Here is a 13841-nt window from a genome sequence, read left to right as displayed (position 1 = left end):
TCCCCGATGTACAGTTCCCGACAATCCTCCCGGCCTGAGAGTACATCTCTCACCATCATACAACGCCGTAATTGGAGCTTTACCCCAATCTTGTGTGAAAGACACACATGACCATTGTAATTAATGGTCATTGTGAATTTCATATGGACCTGATCACCGGTTCCATTGTTATGCAATGGGTGGTGATCGGTCGTTATGCAAATCAACTGCATATAAGGTTGGGGTATTCAACACCAGCTCAGACTGAAGAAGTCATTCGGATTGAGTGACGAAACGTCTCTCTACAACAAACTTGTGTCCAGATGAACTGATTCAACTTTGTGGATTTGTGTACCTGGATTATTGAGCATGCATCAACAGATAAGAAAGGAAAGGTTTATGACCAAAAGTATACTATCCCCAAGCATGGATTACCATGGAGGTGGGTCAGTGATGATGTGGAAATGTTTTCTGCTGCAAGAACTGGCAATCTTGACCCTGTGATTGGCATCATGGATGTACAGAAATACCTAAGCATATTGGAGATGAATGTTCTGCCTCCTGCTGTGAAATGGAATGGGATTTTCCAAAAAGACAATGATTGCAAGCACACTTCCAAGTCAACAAAAGCTTGGTTAAAGAATCAGTCCTTAAATATCCTAGAGTGGCCTTCTCAGTCACCAGATTAAAATTGTCTAGAAAATCTTTGGTGGGGTTCAAAGAAAGCAGATGCAGCATGAAAGTCATCAAACCTTAATGAGCTAGAAGCTTTTGCAGGAGAAGAGTGGGCAAACATTTCATAAAGGAGGAGTCAGAAGCTTGTTAGCACTTACTGAAAGAGCCTCTTGAGATTATCAAGGCAAAAAGGATTTTCCACTAAGTACTAAGAATGAGGGTTAAATAACAGTGCACATGGGCATTTGTCAAGACTAGACTAAAAATAAATAAATAAATTCATTAATTAATAAAAAAAAAAAAATATATATATATATATAATTTTTTTTGTTTTGTTTTCTGTTTTTTTTGTTTATGTATTTTCTCCCCTTTTTCTCCCGACTTTTAGAGCGTCCAACTGCCCGATTGCGTCATGCTTTCTCTCCACTAATGCCGGTCCCAGCTCAGAATGAGAAGAACGAAGCTAACCCACACCTCCTCTGACACGTGGGCAGCAGCTGTATGCATTTTGTCACCTACACCAGACGAGATCAGCTGCGGACCAGCTCTGCACACGGAGAGACACACCCTGATCCGCACTCTCTCCCCGTCTCTGTGCAAGCGGCATCAATCAGCCAGCAGAGGTCGTAGTTGCATCAGTCCCTTTTTCGGCTCAATACCCCACCCCTATATAACCAACAGGCCAATGTATTTGAGATCCCAGCTCTGGTTCCAGCGTGTGTTTTTACCGCTGTGCCACCTGAGCGTTGATGTTTTTCATATAAACTTAAAAATATGTCACCTTCAGTTTAATACATAATAATTATCAGCATAATTTTAAGGTGGATGAATGTAATATTTACAATTGCATACACACATGTGAGCACACACACAACAAAACAAAAAATTAAAAGCATCTTTTTTTACATTAGGATACCGTAACCAACAGAGAGAATATGAAGAACATTTTCTTACTTGGGATGGACTGCTGGCTGAGTCCACCAGGCTCTGGCATGCCATCTGAATAGCCTGGTTAGCTTTTGCAAATTGGATAGGGTCCACCAATCCCTGATGACCTGACTGACTGTTGGGGTCTGACACACCCACCAGATATGAAGCCTGCAGACCAAATTAGTAAAGAATATGACAAGAAGTCAGCGTGTCAGAGCTTACATTTACATTTTCGGCACTTAGCAGATGCTTTTAACTGAAGCGACTTACAGTACTGAGACAGTATATTGTTTAAGTAATTGAGGATTAAAGGCCTTGCTCAGGGGCCCAACAGTGGCAACCTGGCAGTGGTGGGGCTTAAACCAGCAACCTTTCGATTGCTAGTCAAGACCTTAACCACTAGGCTTCAACTGCCCCTTCAGGGTAAAACAAAAACTCAATACATCACAGCTTTGAACAATCCCCTAGGTTGTGTATGCAGAGCTTAATTGGACAGTCTACAGTTTCAATAATAACACTCCCTCAAATATTTACATAATAAAGTATTCATACTATATGGCCAAAAGTATATGGACACCCCTACTAATTGAGTTACACACATTGCTAAAAGGTCAATAAATAATTCATAGAAGATAAATATACTTTGTGGCAACATTATGAAAGGGTTGTGCCTGTTTCAGCATGACAAATAAGGCATTGCATGTTGACATTGTTTAACAAGTCTGGAGCTCACTGAATACCTTCAAGGTGCATTCTAACATCAATTGTGATTCTGTATTAATCCCCATGCTTTAAATTAGGATAAAAAATAGTTTTAAATATAGAGCTTATTTGTATACATAATACACACACCTGGCCTGCAGCCTCAGTCAGCCCACACAGTGCTTTGGATGCCACACCCACGCTTTCCCCAAAAGCAGGCACGTCTCCTGTCTTACAGTGTTGTGAGATGCCTGCCATGGCCTCACCCAACACCTGGTACACACAAAAAAAGACAATATTTAATTTTGGGTTAAGATATACTGTCATTCAGCTCAATGAACTGTTAAGAGTTGTTACCTTGGAGTTCTCCATTACACTCTCTATGCAGTCAAAGTAGGAAAGGTCACTGACTGGTTCATTGGGATTGTCTAGCATTCCTCGAACCGCCTGAGGAAGAGAGCATAAAGATTTTAAAATAATGAAGTTTAAACCCTCATCATCTTTCAGATGCTTATTAGTGAGCATATACTTTAAATTTTTAATATGGCCAATATAGTAATGAGGATCAGCTCAAGTGTCTGTGATTTGACATGACAGGCATTAGCAAATGAATAACACTGCAGAGCTGATTGTACAGAAAACAATTACTGCACAGCCCAATGGAAAAAAATAGTGTGTGTGTTTGTGTCTGACAGGGTTTCCAGGATAAAAGGTATGTTTGCTAACCTGTAGCTCACGCAATGCATTGTCACACTCCTTTTGGCCTGGAGCCTGCTGAGTACAAATGGTGATGAGCTGGTTAATGCTCTCTGTCACTGCTCTGAAACATAAGACAAACACTAGAATGAAACCCACACTATTCTAAAATATACATAAGCACATACAAGTGCTTGAAACAAGTGTTGATGTAATACATATAAGACTTACTCATGTTTAAAGGTATAGTAAGTGACTTTGCATGTTAGCTAAAGCTAGCTGCTTTGAAACTCAAAATCATAAACGGAGCGTGTCAACACACCCAAAACTTTCTCCTTTGGAACACCTAAATGCCTGTGCTAGTGGTAAAGCTCTTTGACAATAGAGACAATTCATGATTAGCTGAATGATAGTTACATTATTATATTTCCTTTCAACTGCAGAGCCAAGAGCCACTAAAGAAATATGATTTTTCTTTGAGCATTGAAATGCATAAGAAAGAGTTCTTGCAAACTTTGGAATTACCTGGCTTTAGCCACATTAAGTCAGATTCTCCAATAAATAAAAGTAAATTAAATGCTTGGGCCATGGAGGTGTCCTGCCCATAAGGTGTAAGTAAACCACAAACAGTAAAACGGCATGAAGTTGAAAAAAAAACTTGTTTATCAATCCACAATATGATAAACTAGCTACCAAATATATACAATAAAACTGTACCATTACTACATCCCTAGAAGTGGACTCTAGCATAGAGTAGAGCTGTGTTCTGTGGTATCTGGCACCAAGATGTTAGCAGCAGAGCCTTTAACTCCAAGAAAGTTGCGAGGTGGGGCCTCCATGGATCGGACCACATGGGCCAGCCTTCGCTCCCCACGTGCATCAATGAGCCTTGGCCGCCCATGACCCTGTCGCCGGTTTACCACTGTTCCTTCCTTGGACTACTTTTGATAGATTCTGACCACTGCAGATCGTGAGCAAGCAACAAGAGCTGCAGTTTTGGAGATACTCTCACCCAGTCGTCTAGCCATCACAATTTGGCCCTTGTCAAACTCGCTCAAATCCTCACGCTTGTTCATTTTTCCTGCTTCTAACACATCAACTTTGAGAAGGTATGCTCCATATAGTTCTTCACCAGACTTGCAGAGTCATTGTTGTAGCAGAAAGGAGATGATTCCACATACAGCCTCAGTAAGGACTCGGATATGATCAATTGTGCCTGCTAAGTGCCTGACAACTGCATCACTCAGTCATTTACTGACATTGAGACTTTAAATGACCACGTTCCCTAAAGTCTATCACTGAAGAATTACACATCTAACTATACCTTGTATCTTAAACACAGCTGAAGCTGTAATAACACCTGTAATCTTGTAAGAAAAAAGAGTTTTCACGTGTGTGCTTTTGTGGGTGTGCGTCCATCATCCATCTGCATAATTAAGCAGAGACAAATCAATCATGCTCAAAGCCCAGAGGCGCATCTGCTTGCCTCATCCGTCTTTCAGCTGCACATACTCCACACTTTCATTCACTGAGATGGGCCGATGCGCTTTACTCGGTTCTTCAGTTGAAGCACATTCATCGTTTCCAATTTCTCCCTCTGCAGCTCCAATCTTAAGGCCTTGCATGCAAGTCTGGCAATTTATGCCCCCTTTTACACTCGCTGGCTCCTGCCCTAAGCTAAGCAGCTTATAATGGCCACTCACACGGTCGGCAAGTGCAATCTACCTACCTTGCAGCAGCTGCAAGAAGATTCTTGGCATTAGCAGCACCAGGATCCACTGATAGAGACTTTGCTGCAAGTAGCAGCTTGCTGGAGGCCATGGAGATGTTCTTTAGGTTGCCTATCACCTGCATCTGGTCATCTTTGGACTGTAAAGATGTAAGGCAAAAACATAGAAAACATGTTCCACCATTATTTAGCACATATGTAAAATATGTATTACTTATCAGCTGTATTACCACTAAAGTATGTACTTCAGAGACATTTGAATACAAAATACAAAATACAATGTGTAAAAGGTTTTGTAAATTTTTCTGTTTTCCAGTGGAGTCATGTGGATCTGAACATTCACAGATACCACAAAACCTTAAAACTGTATGAAGAACTGTATTCATTTACAGTTTAACAGTTGGATAAAGTCATATTCAGCAGATTAAGTAGGTCATTGTATTATGACTATCTGTATTTAGAACATGTTTAACAATTCCTCTAGTGGACAAACAACAAGTGGTGGTGCAATAACAACAGAATAATTTTATGTATATACGAGAAATCTTCAAAAGGTTTCAGCACTTTTATATTTTGGTTGGAAACAGTGAGGGCGGTAGTAGTAGTAATTGGTCATGTCTGAGAGACTGAGAGAGAGCTTATAGTCCGGATTTAGTGCCATCTGATTTCCACCTTTTTTTGGACCGCTCAAAGAAGCTTTAAAGGGAAGAAGATTTTCATGTGATGATGATCTGAAAGCAGCAGTGCATCAGTGGCTACACACTCAACCAAAAACACTTTTTGCTGATGGCATTAAAAAGTTGGTACCACGCTGGGAAAAATGCATCGGAAGGTGACTATGTAGAAAAGTGAAGTCATTTGTTTTTGAAAATCTTGTTTTTGTACATGGACCACACAGTTTTATTGTTAAAAATAAAAAAAAAATTTCTTATCCAATAATAACCATGATTACTTTTTATCTTTTTGTCCTCTCTGTGATGGAAACATAAAACATTATAGAATTATAAAACTAAATTATAAAATCTAATTAAATACATATAACCTTTACAATTTAATTTTAACAAAGCAACAATTACAATAACAACTGAATTATTATTATTACTACTACTATGAGTATTATTATCATTAAAATTACTACTACTACAATTACTATTATTATAATTATTATTATTATTACTTCTTTATATATATATATATAAATATATATATAAATATATATATATATATATATATACAGTCCCTGACAGAAGTTCTGTCGCTTATCCATGTTGTGGAAACAAAAGCTTATAACCTGACTTTAAATTCATCCATTGGTTTTAGAAATGACTCATATGAAAGCTGAAACCCTCCCAAATGAGGTTTAATTTACGAAAATAAATTTGCTTCACTGCAGAAATATTGATCATTTAATGAACACAGAAAGGTCAGATTTTGGCAAGACAAAAGTTTTGTCGCCCACAGAAAGTAATGTGAAAATCAAACAAATAATTTACTTCAAATACAAAGATATGTTTCATAACATTGGTGAATGAAGTTGTGGTGCTATTAGAGCCATATTTAATATTTTGTGTGACTTCCATGAGCTTTAAGGACTGCATCCATGTGGTTCGACAATGATTCATACAATTTATTGATGAAGTTATCAGGAATAGCAAAGAATGCAGTCTTACATTCTTTGGTTTTGTCTTCCAAGCTTCCTCTTTCATCCTACCCCAAACATGCTCAATGATGTTCATGTCTGGTGACTGTGCTGGCCAGTCCTGGAGCACCTTGATCTTCTTCGCCTTGAGGAACTTTGATGTAGAGATGGATGTATGAGATGGAGCACCATCCTGCTGCAAAATTTGACCCCTTTTATGATTGGGAATGTAAGAGGTAGCTAATACTTCTTGATATTTTAGGCTATTGATATTGCCTTCCACCTTGCAAATGTTTCGCACACCCCCATACTGAATGTAACCCCAGACCATGATCTTTCCACCACCAAACTTGGATCCATACGGGCTCCAGTAGGTCTCCTGCAGTATTTGCGGCGGCTGTGGTGTAATTCAACTGAAGATTCATCTGAGAAATCCACCTTCTGCCACTTTTCCAGCGTCCATCCGTTTAGCAGGCTGTGGGCCTTGGCAAATGCCACACGGTTTTTTAATTGCCTTTTGTTTAGTGCTGGCTTCTGGGCACTGATTCGACCATGGAGGCCATTTCGAGACAGAATCCTACAAACTGTTCTAGTTGACACAGGGACTTGAGGTGACCAGGCCTGGTGGAGCTCTGCTGCAGTGGAAGAGGGGCTGGCTTTGGATTTTCTAACCAACAAACGTTCCTCCTTAGCAGTTGTCTTGCGGGGTCTGCCGGACCTGGGCTTGTCAAAAACATCTCCAGTCTCTTCAAATCTTTTTTTAATTCTTTGTACTTGACGCTGAGACACATTAAAGGTGCCAGCCACCTCTGCAGTGGATCTGGTCTTCAGCCTCTTGATAATCAAGGCTTTGGTCGCAGGGTGGATTTTTGGCATGTTGTCAGAGGTGAAGTTGCAGTTCAAGTGAAGGTCTGGGGTGCTGGGGTTCTTTTTATACACACCCACTAATTAACTGATCAATTAGTGAGCACAGGTGAGGCTGTAAACTAGGATTGGGTGCATTATATGACAAGGCGACAAAACTTTTGTCTTGCCAAAATCTGACCTTTCTGTGTTCATTAAATGATCAATATTTCTGCAGTGAAGCAAATTTATTTTCGTAAATTAAACCTCATTTGGGAGGGTTTCAGCTTTCATATGAGTCATTTCTAAAACCAATGGATGAATTTAAAGTCAGGTTATAAGCTTTTGTTTCCACAACATGGATAAGCGACAGAACTTCTGTCAGGGACTGTATATATATATACAGTGTATCACAAAAGTGAGTACACCCCTCACATTTCTGCAAATATTTTATTATATCTTTTCATGGGACAACACTATAGAAATAAAACTTGGATATAACTTAGAGTAGTCAGTGTACAACTTGTATAGCAGTGTAGATTTACTGTCTTCTGAAAATAACTCAACACACAGCCATTAATGTCTAAATAGCTGCAACATAAATGAGTACACCCCACAGTGAACATGTCCAAATTGTGCCCAAAGTGTCAATATTTTGTGTGACCACCATTATTATCCAGCACTGCCTTAACCCTCCTGGGCATGGAATTCACCAGAGCTGCACTGGAATCCTCTTCCACTCCTCCATGATGACATCACGGAGCTGGTGGATGTTAGACACCTTGAACTCCTCCACTTTCCACTTGAGGATGCGCCACAGGTGCTCAATTGGGTTTAGTCCATCACCTTTACCTTCAGCTTCCTCAGCAAGGCAGTTGTCATCTTGGAGGTTGTGTTTGGGGTCGTTATCCTGTTGGAAAACTGCCATGAGGCCCAGTTTTCGAAGGGAGGGGATCATGCTCTGTTTCAGAATGTCACAGTACATGTTGGAATTCATGTTTCCCTCAATGAACTGCAGCTCCCCAGTGCCAGCAACACTCATGCAGCCCAAGACCATGATGCTACCACCACCATGCTTGACTGTAGGCAAGATACAGTTGTCTTGGTACTTCTCACCAGGGCGCCGCCACACATGCTGGACACCATCTGAGCCAAACAAGTTTATCTTGGTCTCGTCAGACCACAGGGCATTCCAGTAATCCATGTTCTTGGACTGCTTGTCTTCAGCAAACTGTTTGCGGGCTTTCTTGTGCGTCAGCTTCCTTCTGGGATGACGACCATGCAGACCGAGTTGATGCAGTGTGCGGCGTATGGTCTGAGCACTGACAGGCTGACCTCCCACGTCTTCAACCTCTGCAGCAATGCTGGCAGCACTCATGTGTCTATTTTTTAAAGCCAACCTCTGGATATGACGCCGAACACGTGGACTCAACTTCTTTGGTCGACCCTGGCGAAGCCTGTTCCGAGTGGAACCTGTCCTGGAAAACCGCTGTATGACCTTGGCCACCATGCTGTAGCTCAGTTTCAGGGTGTTAGCAATCTTCTTATAGCCCAGGCCATCTTTGTGGAGAGCAACAATTCTATTTCTCACATCCTCGGAGAGTTCTTTGCCATGAGGTGCCTTGTTGAATATCCAGTGGCCAGTATGAGAGAATTGTACCCAAAACACCAAATTTAACAGCCCTGCTCCCCATTTACACCTGGGACCTTGACACATGACACCAGGGAGGGACAACGACACATTTGGGCACAATTTGGACATGTTCACTGTGGGGTGTACTCACTTATGTTGCCAGCTATTTAGACATTAATGGCTGTGTGTTGAGTTATTTTCAGAAGACAGTAAATCTACACTGCTATACAAGCTGTACACTGACTACTCTAAGTTATATCCAAGTTTCATGTCTATAGTGTTGTCCCATAAAAAGATATAATGAAATATTTGCAGAAATGTGAGGGGTGTACTCACTTTTGTGATACACTGTATATATACAGTATATATACAGTATATATATACAGTGTATCACAAAAGTGAGTACACCCTTCACATTTCTGCAAATATTTTATTATATCTTTTCATGGGACAACACTATAGAACTAAAACTTGGATATAACTTAGAGTAGTCAGTGTACAACTTGTATAGCAGTATAGATTTACTGTCTTCTGAAAATAACTCAACACACAGCCATTAATGTCTAAATGGCTGGCAACATAAGTGAGTACACCCCACAGTGAACATGTCCAAATTGTGCCCAAAGTGTCAATATTTTGTGTGACCACCATTATTATCCAGCACTGCCTTAACCCTCCTGGGCATGGAATTCACCAGAGCTGCACAGGTTGCTACTGGAATCCTCTTCCACTCCTCCATGATGACATCACGGAGCTAGTGGATGTTAGACACCTTGAACTCCTCCACCTTCCACTTGAGGATGCGCCACAGGTGCTCAATTGGGTTTAGTCCATCACCTTTACCTTCAGCTTCCTCAGCAAGGCAGTTGTCATCTTGGAGGTTGTGTTTGGGGTCGTTATCGTGTTGGAAAACTGCCATGAGGCCCAGTTTTCGAAGGGAGGGGATCATGCTCTGTTTCAGAATGTCACAGTACATGTTGGAATTTATGTTTCCCTCAATGAACTGCAGCTCCCCAGTGCCAGCAACACTCATGCAGCCCAAGACCATGATGCTACCACCACCATGCTTGACTGTAGGCAAGATACAGTTGTCTTGGTACTTCTCACCAGGGCGCCGCCACACATGCTGGACACCATCTGAGCCAAACAAGTTTATCTTGGTCTCGTCAGACCACAGGGCATTCCAGTAATCCATGTTCTTGGACTGCTTGTCTTCAGCAAACTGTTTGCGCGCTTTCTTACGCGTCAGCTTCCTTCTGGGATGACGACCATGCAGACCGAGTTGATGCAGTGTGCGGCGTATGGTCTGAGCACTGACAGGCTGACCTCCCACGTCTTCAACCTCTGCAGCAATGCTGGCAGCACTCATGTGTCTATTTTTTAAAGCCAACCTCTGGATATGACGCCGAACACGTGGACTCAACTTCTTTGGTCGACCCTGGCTAAGCCTGTTCCGAGTGGAACCTGTCCTGGAAAACCGCTGTATGACCTTGGCCACCATGCTGTAGCTCAGTTTCAGGGTGTTAGCAATCTTCTTATAGCCCAGGCCATCTTTGTGGAGAGCAACAATTCTATTTCTCACATCCTCAGAGAGTTCTTTGCCATGAGGTGCCATGTTGAATATCCAGTGGCCAGTATGAGAGAATTGTACCCAAAACACCAAATTTAACAGCCCTGCTCCCCATTTACACCTGGGACCTTGACACATGACACCAGGGAGGGACAACGACACATTTGGGCACAATTTGGACATGTTCACTGTGGGGTGTACTCACTTATGTTGCCAGCTATTTAGACATTAATGGCTGTGTGTTGAGTTATTTTCAGAAGACAGTAAATCTACACTGCTATACAAGTTGTACACTGACTACTCTAAGTTATATCCAAGTTTCATGTCTATAGTGTTGTCCCATGAAAAGATACAATGAAATATTTGCAGAAATGTGAGGGGTGTACTCACTTTTGTGATACACTGTATATATATATATATAATTTTTATTTTTTATTTTTTTAATCATCATGCTTCCTCTTCACCAATGCCGATCCCTGCTCTGATTGAGGAGAACGAAGCTAACTCACGCCCGCTCTGACACATGGGCAGCATGCCGTATGCATCTTATCACCTACACTTTGACGAGTGCAGTGCAGCTTAGCGTTGTGTACAGAGAGACACACCCTAAGAGCACTCTTTTTCTCATCTCTGTGCAGGCGCCATCAATCAGCAAGCAGAGGTCATAGTTGCACCAGTTATGAGAGAGAAAGACCCCATCCGGCTTAGTCCCACCCATCTGAACAACAGGCCAATCGTTATTCATGTGGCCGCTCAGCCTCAGCTGATAGACAGAGCTGAGATTCGATATGATGTATTCGAGATCCCAGCTCTGGTTCCAGCATGTGTTTTAACCGCTGCGCCACCTGAACGGCCTATTATTATTACTTCTAATAAGCTCCAAAATATTAGGGACTGTGTTTAACTTGGCTAAATGCATCAGGTCCAGAAAACAACAGGCAGTTCTAAATTTCACTTCTCAAACTTGAAGCTCAGCCACAACCAAAAATCTGCTTACTTAAAAAGGCAACAGCATTACTACACACATGGTTTTCATAAAATAAAATTAGTGTATAAAAATAATTTGACTGTCCATGAAAAAGCCCCTTTCAATTAGTTGTTGTTCTAAAAATTTAAATGAGAAGATCCCCATTATAACATAAATGCAGTTAACCTTGCAACTTCCACACTATCTACAGAGATGTTCTTAAAATACCTTAACCAACACCATCTGCTCTGTGAGAAACTGTAGATCACAACAAATCCATGAAAAGCCAAAAAACTACTACACAGATGCACTCCTGCATGTTCATTACACATTTTAAAACAAAATGACCATTTAAACTGGTACCATATGGTAGTGCTTGAAACAAAATGGTCTATTATCTGGAATGGGCAGAAGTAGCAGTCGATATCTGCTGCTAAAACCTCCACCACGCTGCCAGTCCTCTCCTCTCTTTTCATCCTTTACTTCAACTTATTAGGCAAGTCATGCACAATCACCCACCTTCCCCAACCCATCTCCCCAGATTAATGAGTAAAATAAGCAGAACGAGAACATCATCAGCGCTTTCATTGACGGAGTGGTTTCACCGCTCCTGAGTACATTCAGTTGTCTAAATGAATTAAACGAGGACGTCTAATTAATATGTGAATCAAAGACCTTTCAAAACTGGCTAATGTAACTTTCAGCTCGAGAGATTTTCTTAGTTTGAAGATATTTCTGATCTATATTTTGCATCCAGCAGCTGACATTTGTTTTTTATCATTTAAATGGAGAGCTGTTTTGCTACTCAAATAGCTGAGTCAAAAATTATGCATACAACATTACTTACTTACTGTGAGACTACCCAATGGTAGTTCCCTTTTGGGCTAAAGTGTTAAGGTTTAATAATGAATGTATAAATCCTCTTTAGTCAAACAATTCATGTATTCGTCTCTTAAGGGGCAGATGTGTACTAGCAAATGGGATCACAACGGCAAAGTTGATTAATGCAGACAAACCTACAGTGGGGCTAAAAAGTATTTAGTCAGCCACTGATTGTGCAAGTTCTCCTACTTAGAAAGATGAGAGAGGTCTGTAATTTTCATCATAGGTACACTTTAACTATGAGAGACAAAATGAGAAAAAAAAATCCAGGAAATCACATTGTAGGATTTTTAAAGAATTTATTTGTAAATTATGGTGGAAAATAAGTATTTGGTCACCCACAAACAAGCAAGATTTCTGGCTCTCACAGACCTGTAACTTCTTCTTTAAGAAGCTCTTCTGTCCTCCACTCGTTACCTGTATTAATGGCACCTGTTTGACCTCGTTATCTGTATAAAAGACACCTGTCCACAGCCTCAAACAGTCAGACTCCAAACTCAACCATGGCCAAGACCAAAGAGCTGTCGAAGGACGCCAGGAAGAAAATTGTAGACCTGCACCAGGCTGGGAGGAGTGAATCTACAATAGGCAAGCAGGTTGGTGTGAATAAATCAACTGTGGGAGCAATTGTAAGAAAATGGAAGACATACAAGACCATTGATAATCTCCCTCGATCTGGGGCCCCACACAACATCTCATCCCGTGGAGTCAAAATTATCATGAGAACGGTGAGCAAAAATCCCAGAGCTACACGGAGGGACCTGATGAATGACCTGCAGAGAGCTGGGACCAAAGTAACAAAGGCTACCATCAGTAACACACTACGCCGAGAGGGACTCAAATCCTGCAGTGCCAGGCCTGTCCCCCTGCTTAAGCCAGTACATGTCCAAGCCCGTCTGAAGTTTGCCAGAGAGCATATGGATGATCCAGTAAAGGATTGGGAGAATATCATGTGGTCAGATGAAACCAAAATGGAACTTTTTGGTAAAAACTCAACTCGTCGTGTTTGGAGGAAGAAGAATGGTGAGTTGCATCCCAAGAACACCATACCTACTGTGAAGCATGGGGGTGGAAACATCATGCTTTGGGGCTGTTTTTTCTGCAAAGGGGACAGGACGACTGATCCGTGTTAAGGGAAGAATGAACGGGACCATGTATCGTGAGATTTTAAGCCAAAACCTCCTTCCATCAGTGAGAGCATTGAAGATGGAACGTGGCTGGGTCTTCCAGCATGACAATGATCCCAAACACACCGCTCGGGCAAGGAAGGAATGGCTCCGTAAAAAGCATTTCAAGGTCCTGGAGTGGCCTAGCCAGTCTCCAGACCTCAACCCCATAGAAAATTTGTGGAGGGAGTTGAAAGTCCGTGTTGCCCAGCGACAGCCCCAAAACATCACTGCTCTAGAGGAGATCTGCATGGAGGAATGGGCCAAAATACCAGCTACAGTGTGTGCAAACCTGGTGAAGACTTACAGGAAACGTTTGACCTCTGTCATTTCCAACAAAGGTTATGTTACAAAGTATTGAGTTGAACTTTTGTTATTGACCAAATACTTATTTTCCACCATAATTTACAAATAAATTCTTTAAAAATCC

At 41.4% G+C, this 13841-nt stretch overlaps 1 protein-coding gene across 1 annotated transcript in view; it reads right to left on the bottom strand.

Annotated features, from left to right (window-relative positions):
• tln2b (talin 2b) overlaps positions 1 to 13841 on the bottom strand; it is a 265448-nt gene that overhangs the window by 54935 nt on the left and 196672 nt on the right. The window contains exons 31-35 of the mRNA XM_062991879.1: positions 4712 to 4851; positions 3013 to 3106; positions 2644 to 2733; positions 2437 to 2559; positions 1609 to 1752 (exon numbers count right to left, since the gene is read on the bottom strand). Of these exons, the coding sequence (XP_062847949.1) occupies positions 1609 to 1752; positions 2437 to 2559; positions 2644 to 2733; positions 3013 to 3106; positions 4712 to 4851 (591 nt within the window). The remainder of the gene's footprint in view (positions 1 to 1608; positions 1753 to 2436; positions 2560 to 2643; positions 2734 to 3012; positions 3107 to 4711; positions 4852 to 13841) is intronic.

This window comes from Trichomycterus rosablanca, chromosome 1 (assembly GCF_030014385.1).
Source record: "Trichomycterus rosablanca isolate fTriRos1 chromosome 1, fTriRos1.hap1, whole genome shotgun sequence".
Taxonomy (NCBI): domain Eukaryota; kingdom Metazoa; phylum Chordata; class Actinopteri; order Siluriformes; family Trichomycteridae; genus Trichomycterus; species Trichomycterus rosablanca.
Note: the sequence above shows the minus strand (reverse complement) of the source record. Positions and strands in the feature narration are given on the sequence as shown.